The sequence below is a fragment of the Elephantulus edwardii genome, unplaced genomic scaffold (genome assembly GCF_000299155.1).
Source record: "Elephantulus edwardii isolate Elephantulus edwardi_28Jun2011 unplaced genomic scaffold, EleEdw1.0 scaffold00314, whole genome shotgun sequence".
NCBI lineage: Eukaryota > Metazoa > Chordata > Mammalia > Macroscelidea > Macroscelididae > Elephantulus > Elephantulus edwardii.
In genome coordinates, this window is record NW_006400064.1 from 1,579,585 (window position 1) to 1,588,793 (window position 9,209).

The 9,209-nt window shown below is 39.9% G+C and overlaps 1 protein-coding gene across 3 annotated transcripts in view; it reads left to right on the plus strand.

Annotated features, from left to right (window-relative positions):
- PRPSAP2 (phosphoribosyl pyrophosphate synthetase-associated protein 2) overlaps positions 1-9,209 on the plus strand; it is a 140,946-nt gene that overhangs the window by 95,051 nt on the left and 36,686 nt on the right. For all 3 annotated transcript variants that reach the window (XM_006901191.1, XM_006901193.1, XM_006901192.1), the window contains one exon: positions 3,289-3,344. In XM_006901191.1, coding sequence (XP_006901253.1) covers positions 3,289-3,344 — 56 coding nt within the window. The remainder of the gene's footprint in view (positions 1-3,288; positions 3,345-9,209) is intronic.

The window sequence follows — 9,209 nt, forward strand, 5'->3', positions numbered from 1 at the left end:
AACACTGCATGGTTCAAAATTGGGGAGGGCATACGCCAGAGATGTGTCCTGTCCCCATACCTTTTCAACCTGTATGCAGAACAGATCTTCCAAGAGGCTGGGCTCTATGAGGAGGAGATACAGACTAGATAATAGAATTGTTTGACTGAAAACAATCCACTTTTTTAATATTTTGTTGTTGTTTTTAGGTGATATTGCGTCAAGTATGACTCATAGTGACTCTATGAACAACACATCGGATCCCTGTCCTATCCTGTGCCTTCCTCATCATTTCTGACACCCTTGTGTCCATTTCTGCAGTCACTGTGTCAGTTCATCTTGTTGAAGGTCTTTCTGTCTTTCACTGTCCCTCCACATTTCCAAGTATGATGTCCCTTTCCAGGGAATAGCGCCTCCTAACAACATGCTTAATGTTATGAGTTGAAGCTTGACCATCCTTGCCTCCAAAGAGCCTCCCTGATTGATGTGAAATTGCTGTCTGATGGACTGTCACTATACTGGCAATATTCCTGAGAGCACTTGATCTATTTCCTTCCTAATTTTTAACATTATCAACATTGAAGACTTTTGCCAATGTAATAGTCAAAACAGTGGCATATTATTTGTAGTTTCTAGGGAGATTGGTCATCCTGTCTTGAGTTGTCTTCCCAACCTTGCCCCCTCATGATGATGTTGTATACTACCATCAAGTTGATTCTGAACCACATTGACTCTCTATGACAGAGTACCAGAGGTGAATTTCCCTATTGGGATGCTAGCTTTTCAGGAACAGACTACTAGATCTTTTTCCTCATAGAGCTCCTGGTAAGTTTGAACCACATACCTTTTGTTTAGCAGCTGAGTGCTCAACCATTGTACTCCTTTACTGCCTGATCAACCAAAACCCAGATGTATTGCTGTCAAGTTGGTGCGAACTCCCTCCAATTCTGTTGTGTACTGTCGTGCCAGGATCAATTCATAGCTGACCTTCTAGCAGGTTTTCAGAGGCAGTCAACAACATTGGTCTTCTCATAGCAGCTAGTGGGTTTGAACTGCATACCTTTGTGCTGACAGGGCAACTCCTTACCCTAGAGTTCTAAGCCAGTAAGCTTCCCCATTGGGTTTTAAAGGGCTGTGATTTTTTTTGAATTCCTAATTTCAATGAAAATTTACAAAGACTTTGGATTCCCATGCATTCATTGTTGCACTTTTCTCCCTATCCACCCCCCCTCCCCTCCCCCCCACCAGTACACTCTTCTCTTTGAAAAGTAAAAGAAAAATTCTTTCATTGTTTTACAATGCCTCCCCCTAGGTCCACTCCACTAGGCAGCCTTCGTTCTGGGCTCCTGTTATGACAAAAATACCTAATTATATATCCCTTTTAAACAGTTTTCTCCCTCATCTTTTTCAATGCAGTATACATTATTTATTCCATCTTTTGAGTCTCCCCCCAACTCCAATGTCAGTCATGTTTTACAGCAGTGGCACTATGCAGTATTTGTCCTTTTGTGACCAAGATATTTCACTCAGCATAATGTCCTCCAGGATCACCCATTTTGAATTATTGCATGAGTTCCTTGTTTTTTTCAGTGCAGCATAGTATTCTGTTGTAGTATTCCATTGTGTGAATATATCACAGCTTCTCTATCCATTCATTTGTTGAGGGGCACTTAGGTTGTTTCCAACTCCTTGCTATTGTGAACAAAGCCACGATAAACATGGGTGTGCATATATCTGCTTGGGTGGCAGTTATGGTTTCTTTGGGGTATATTCCCAGTGGTGCCTTGCTGGGTCAAATGATATCTCTATTTGCAACTTTTGGAGATAGCGCCATACCGCCTTCCACAGTGGTTGCGCCATTTTACACTCCCACCAACAGTGAATAAGGGTTCCAGTTTCTCCATAACCTCACTAGCATTTGTTGCTTGCTGTTCCGTTAAATTTTGCTGTTCTGACTGGGTTGAGATGATATCTCATAGTGGTTTTGATTTGCATCTCTTAGAGCTAGAGAGTTTGAACATTTCTTCATGTGTTAGTTGGCCATCTGAATGTCTTCTTTAGTGAAATGTCTGTTCATATCCTGTGCCCATTTTTCAATTGGATTATTTGTCTTTATCTTTTTGTGATGTTCAAGTATTTTATATATTCTAGATATAACTCCCTTATCAGACATGTCATGACCAAATATTTTTTCCCAGTCTGTGATTTCTTTTTTTACCCTGTTGGAGAAGTTTTTGGATGTACATAGGGATTTGATTCTTAGAAGGTCCCATTCATTTGTTTTATCTTCTCTTGGTTGTAGATAGGGCTGTGAATTTTTATAGAAGGAGATTGCTCCTATTTTTCCCATAGAGCAGCTGGTGGATTTAAACTGCTTGCCTTTGGGTTGACAGCACAACTCTTTACCTCTTTGGCCACCAGAGCTATCTATATAGTGTACTAAGTTATCTGGTTTTTAAATGCATGGATATGGTATGTTTTTTAAATTATTTTATTAATTTTAATGAACATTTACAGAGATTTTGGGTTTTCATTGTTGCACTATTTTCTCTACCCTCCTCCCCAGTTCGTTCTTTTTTTTCCCCCAGATATGGTATGTTTGTGAGCAAAAAAGCAGTGGGAATGTATTTGAATGAAGCAATATGATTTTAGTGAAATGATTACATTTTAAGAACATAATTTTGAAATATTGCCAGGAAAGATTTGGAAATATCAAGCTTAATGCGTGCCTTCCTGGTAGTTCTGAAATAGTTTAGAAACTCTTTGAAGATCACCTTCCTCTCTGGTTATGCTAACAACCAGCACAGACTAGAACTCTCTTTCAGTGACAGACTCAGGAGCTCAACTGATACGGTTCAAACCCATGGCTACTGTAAGAGAGAGATAGACCATCTCCTCCCCTGTGGTTTATGGTTCAGATCTCCGAGCTGCTATGAGAGAGAAAGATGGGCAGTCTCCTCCCATGTGATTGACTTCCTCTGAAAACCTGCTAAAGGGTCAACTATGAGTCAGTTCTGACTTGACAGCAACAAGCGGAGAAGAGTTTGTGAATCACCAATTATGTCTTTTTACCTTAAAAGATGTCTGTGAAGCTTACAACTTGTAATATTGTTTTCTAGGTGTGAGTTTTTTCATTTCCTAAAAGAGACCTTTGCCTTAAACTCACCTCTTCCGTAAGACATTTTGGGAGCCATAAATGTGGCAAGATGACATTTTTTTTAGTCTTGAGGTACTCTTTTTTTTTTTTACCATGCAGCAGGCACCTCATTAGAGGTATGGAAGTAACCTCTGACCTATTGTTTATCACAGATCCCAGATTACAGGAATGCTGTAATTGTGGCCAAATCTCCAGCCTCGGCCAAGAGGTAAGTAGAGCTTGAAATTCCTCCTCAGGTCTGCGTCTGAGTGTTGGGTCCCTGGCTGAGTGCCGTCCATGTCTTCTATACATCTTGTGGATGTCTTCTTATTTTTCTGTCATTAAGTGTCTAGTTTACTGATTTCTGTATTTTTATAACTAATTATTGTGACATAGGTGAAAATGGAGCAGATTGGTTTTCCATCCAACAGTTTATACACATTTTGACTTGTGACATTGATTGCAAAACTCACAATGTAAAAACATTCTTTTTCACTTCAGTAAGATGGATTGCACAGTGGCTTCAAAATGGGCTTAAGCAGAGCAAAGCCCAAGAGGATGGCACTAGCTGGTAGTTTTTGTTCTGTGGTGCACAGAGTCACAGTGAGCTGAAACAGACTGGATAGCACTTGACAGCAGCAACAACCTCCTGCTTCTTACCTGTGTTTATGGTTTCTATTCATCCTTTTCCCCTTTGTGAGCTTATCCTTGTGCAGACGCTGTGCTTTGGCCTAATATGGTTTGTTGCCATAAGGACTACCACGCATTTTAAAACTTGTTTTGCCGAATCATTGTGTTACAGAATAGCTTATTTTTCTCATTTTCAATTCTAGTCTGATTGCTGATAATTTTTCTTGATCATAATCACTTAGGCATGGGAAATCAAAGTTATGGTTTTCTTCATTGTTCAAGGTTAACAACTGATGTTCATCTTCAAATTTGGTAATGTAAATACTAATAATTAAAATTTGGTAATTAAAATACTAGTTATAGTATTTTGCTATAAATATTTTGAAAAGTGTACCTTATCTCCATAGGAAGTGCTGGTGATCTAGTGGATAAGGAATTTCACTGCCAACTCAAAGACAGGCAGTTATAACCTACAAGCTGCTTTGCAAGAGAAAGATAGGCAATCTTCTCCTGTGTGATTTACAGCCTCTTAAAACCCACTGGAGGAGGGAGCTCTGGTGGACTAGTGGCAAGAAGCAGCATTGCAATCCCGAAGGTGTGCGATTCGAATCCACCAGATGCCCCGTTGGAGAAGGAGGGGCAATCTCCGGTGCCAGTTGGATCTCCTTTGATGCCATACAACAAAAAAAAAAGAAAAAGAAAAAGAAGCAAAACCCACTGGAGGAGTAAAACTCCCCCAAAAAACCCACTGGAGAGTCAGCTTTGAGTTTATTTCAACTCAATGGCCAAATAATAAAATATACTCATGTGCACTCTGTCCCTTTGCCCCCACCCCCCACCCCAGGTATGGAGAGCTATAGACAGTATCCTCTCTCTCTCTCTCTCTCTGTGTCTATCTATAAATAGATTGGCATCACCTAAAACAATATATATATGGAGCTCTGGTGGTACAATCCATAGGGAGCTGTGCTGCTAACCCAAAGGTGGCACCTTTGGTATTTCGAATCCACACATGTATATAAAATATACACACATAAATATGTATGTATTTTTAAATAAGATCTGTGATCTGTTTATATATATATATATATCCAAAATCCACTGCCATTTAGTTGGTTTAGTTGTAAATCTTAACAAGGAATGCCTGCTCAACTTTCTCAGAGTAGATTGTGGATTCATATTATTGACCTTTCAGTCGGCAGCTCATTATATTGCATGTGGGGGGGGGGGGTGTTGTATGTATGTGTCTGTGTGTGTATTCAAGTTCCATCCCTCAAAGGTGTCTTGAGACTATAGTTCTGTTTCTCATGTCCCAGCATTTTCATTCATTCTGAAAGTTTCCTCCCTGGTACTCTTATTTGTACTGCCTTTTAATCGTCTCATCTTTGCTTTAGAGTAACTGTTGACCTTATGATCTGGTAGAGATGATTTTTAAAATGGAACACTATACTCGTGGTTGAAATCCTTTATTTTATGTGCCGATCTATTATTTTGCTAGAAGATGTCCTGAGGGGAGAGTTTGGCTTACGATTTAAATAGTACACATGCCCTCGTTATCTGTGAGTTCTGCATCTTCATCATAGAGTGAAAATCCTTAAGGGGAATAAAAAAACAATTAAATGGCTGGAGCTTCTCTTGTAGGCTATGAAGACTTTCATACTTAATACCATGTAACTACTACAGAAAATTGTATTTAGGTAACCTTTACATTGTATTAGGTATCATTAGTGATCTCTGATTATTTAAGGTTGTTCATAGGCTCTTTTAAAGTATATTCCATTTTATGTATGGGCCTTGAGCATGTATGGATTTTGGTCTTTATGTGTGGGGAAGAGTCCTAGAACCAATTGCCCTTGAACATCAAAAGAGCTGTAACTCAAGGCAGTAGCCAACAGCGATTCATTTCGTCTCAGCTGGTCCAGTAAGTCTGGAATTTTAAGATTCTGGGTTCTGTTCCATATTGTTTTCCTATTCTGTCAAGATGCATTTATTGTAACCCTGATCTGATCTCAGGACTAATGACATGAGGCTTGTATAATCTGTTAGCTCAGTAGACTAGTTTCTTCTCTGAGACTGTGGTTTGCTTTCTTTCTCCTTTAATCCTAGTGAGCAGAGACCAACAGTTGTATATTAGATGGCTGCTCACAAGCGGTTAACATCCCAAAGAGTGCTTAACTCACTAAGCTTCAGAATGTGAACTTTGTGGACTGTTTTATTTCACTTGACTGAGTTTCCCCATTAGATTAAAGTCCTAAGCGTTCAAACTCAAAATTATTTCACAAGGTGTTGGGTTTATCAGGGAAATATCTGTAACCATGTCTTCTGTGAGTACATTAGCGTGTACACACACTTGTGCATACAGGTATGTTACATCATACACTCTGCAGCTGAAAGTTGGACAGTGAATAAGGATGATAGAAAAAAGAATCAATGCCTTTTTTCTTTCTTTCTTCTTCTTGTCAAATCAGATCCAACTGACACAGAGGAGATTGCCCCTCCTTCTCCAGAGGAGTATCTGGTGGATTCAAACTGTTCTCCTTTGGGATTGCAGTGCCATTAGGCCACCAGAGCTCCCTTGAATTGATGCCTTTGAATTGTGGTGTTAAAGAAGAGTGTTGAATATCCCATGGACTGCCAAAAGGACGAACAAATACGCCAAAGGTGCATCCTGGGTAAAAGTTCATCTTGACATACTTTGATCATGTTAGGAGGGGCCAGCCCTGGGTAAAAGATACTAAGCTTGGAAAAGTGGAAGGTCGTCAAAGGAAAGGAAGACCCTCAACAAGATGGATTGACACAGTGATTGTAATGGTGGGCGTGAGTATGTCAGATGATGAGGATAACACAGAATAAGTGAGAGTTCAGATCCATTGTTCATGATGTTGTTATGTGCCCTTGAGTTGCCTGTGAGACATAGTGACCCTATGTACAACAGCTCTGAAGCCTACCCTATCCTGAGCCAGTCTCTCTGCCTCCCAACACACCTGTTCCCATTGCCCTAATTAGTGTATCAGTCCATCTCATCTGGGATCTTCTTCTGTTGCACTGTCCCTTCATCCATCTAATTATGATGTCATTCTTCCAAGGATTGGTCCACATGCCCAAAGTATGTGAGACAGAGCTTCAAAATCCTAGCCTTAGGAGTGAACTGGGGGAAATGAGAGAGGGTGGCAGGGAGAAAAATGCAACACTGAGTGAGTGGAAATCCAGAATCTCTGTAAATGTTCAGTAAAAGGAATTAAAAAAAAATCCTAGCCTCCAAGGAGAAACTTGGTTTCACCGTCTCTAAGACAGACATATTTGTTTTCTTGGTGGTCCATGGTATATTCAAGGCTCTTCTCCAGCACCACATCCTAAAGGCATCGATTTTTCTTTTTGTCATCTTTAGTCCTTGTCCAGCTCTCTGATGCATACCAAGTAATGTGAAGATCATGGCCTGCATCAGGTGCACATTAGTCTCTAGACTGACATCATTGCTTCTGAGAACTTTGGAAAGGTCCCTAAGAGCAGATTTACCTAATACAATTCTTTTGATTTCGTGACTGCTGATGTCAAGAGCTGATTTTGGAGCCGAGCAAGCTGTAATTTAACAACCTCAATCTCTTCTCCATCCATCATGGTGCTGCCAGTTGGCCCAGTGGTGAGAATCTTTGTCTTCTTGATGTTATAAATCATAGTCAATTGGACAGCACTAAGCACTAAACAGCTACTCAGATGTTCTCTTACTGAAAATGAAGTATGAGGTTTATAGCTCTTAATTGGAGAACGTCTTCAACTCTGTCAATAAACTTTTTGGCTTTGTTATTTGATGGATGGATATTTATGATTTTGATTTTTTAATACATTATTTTATAACTATATATTATCTTTGCATTTTATGATAATTCTTTACTTACAAATGGTTTTGTCTGATATTAGCTATCAAGCCTTTTTTGACTAACTTACTTACATGGAATAATCCATGTTTGTACCCGTTCCAATAAGGAGTGATCAGACAGAGAGCAGAAATTATTAAACAATATAACATGCAAGTAAAATCTTTCTGAAGAATATTTTTTTAAATGCTACATACATAGTACATTAGCAGACAACTACTAGAAATTCAGGCTGGATTCAGAAGAAGCCATAGAATGAGGGATATAAGGGAGCTCTGGTGGTCTAGTGGCAAGAAGCTGCACTGCAATCCTGGAGGTATGCAGTTCTAATCTACCAGATGCTCTACTGGAGAAGGAGGGGCAGTCTCCTCCTGAACCAGTCAGATCCGATTTGACGGTACACAAAAAAATAATAAAAAATAAAATAAAAAAAAAAACAGAATGAGGGATATATCATTGCTGATGTCAGGTAGATCTTGGCTGAAACAGAATACCAGAAAACAAAGAGTTTTGAACATTTTGTGATCTGTCAAACAACAAACAAATCTCTCTTGGAGAAAGTGCAATTAAAGTGGTCCTTAGAGACAAGGATCTCACATACTTTGGGCATATTATCAGGAGGGGCCAGTCATTTGAAAAAGACATCATACTGGGAAAAGTAGAGAGCCAGACAAAGAGAAGATGTGAGAGAGATTGACACAGTGAGAGAGATTGACACAGTAAGAGAGATTGACACAGTCACTTTAACAATGGGCTTGAACATGGCAGTGATCATGAAGATGGTACATGGAATAGGGCAAGGTTCAGGTCTAGTTTTAAAGGATTACTCTGAGTAGTAGTTTACTTGATGGCACCTCATAACAACAGATGAGGAACCAGACCCCAGAAGATGAAACATCTTGATGCTGTTTACTTGAAGATATTGGCAAAAAAATAATGTTTCCCACACCAGTGATACTTAAATATATGAATACTGCTTTGTATCACATACTGCTAGGTATTAAGACTGCAGTGATGAACAAGAAAGATACTGCTGTGAACTGCTACTCTATACTGTTTGCCCAGTAGATAATTGGATTGGAACAAAGAATTTAGCCTCTTTATTTCTCATGTTTATTGTTGAGTCCATATGTTGTTGTTGTGTTATGTGCCATCGAGTCGCTTGCAACTCATAGCGACCCTATATACAACAGCCCTAAACTCTGCTCTGTCCTTTGCCAGTCGCACTGTCTCGGACACACCCATCTCAATTACCCCAGTCATTGAATCAATCCACCTCATAGAGGGCCCTCCCCTCCTGCGCTGTCCCTCCACCCTACCAAGCATGATTTCCGTCTCCAAGGACAGGTCCCTCCTTACAACATGTCCAAAGTATGTTAGACAGAGCCTCAGAATCTGTGCCTCCAAGGAGCAGCCCAGTTTTAACCCTTTCCAGTATGAATCTGTTTTCCTAGCAGTCCATGGGCCTATTCAGTACTCTTCTCCAACACAACAGCTCAAAGGCATCAATTTTCCTTCTATCCTCCCTAGTCATTGTCCAACTCTCTGATGCATAACAAGTGATTGCAAAGACCATGGCCTGTATCAGA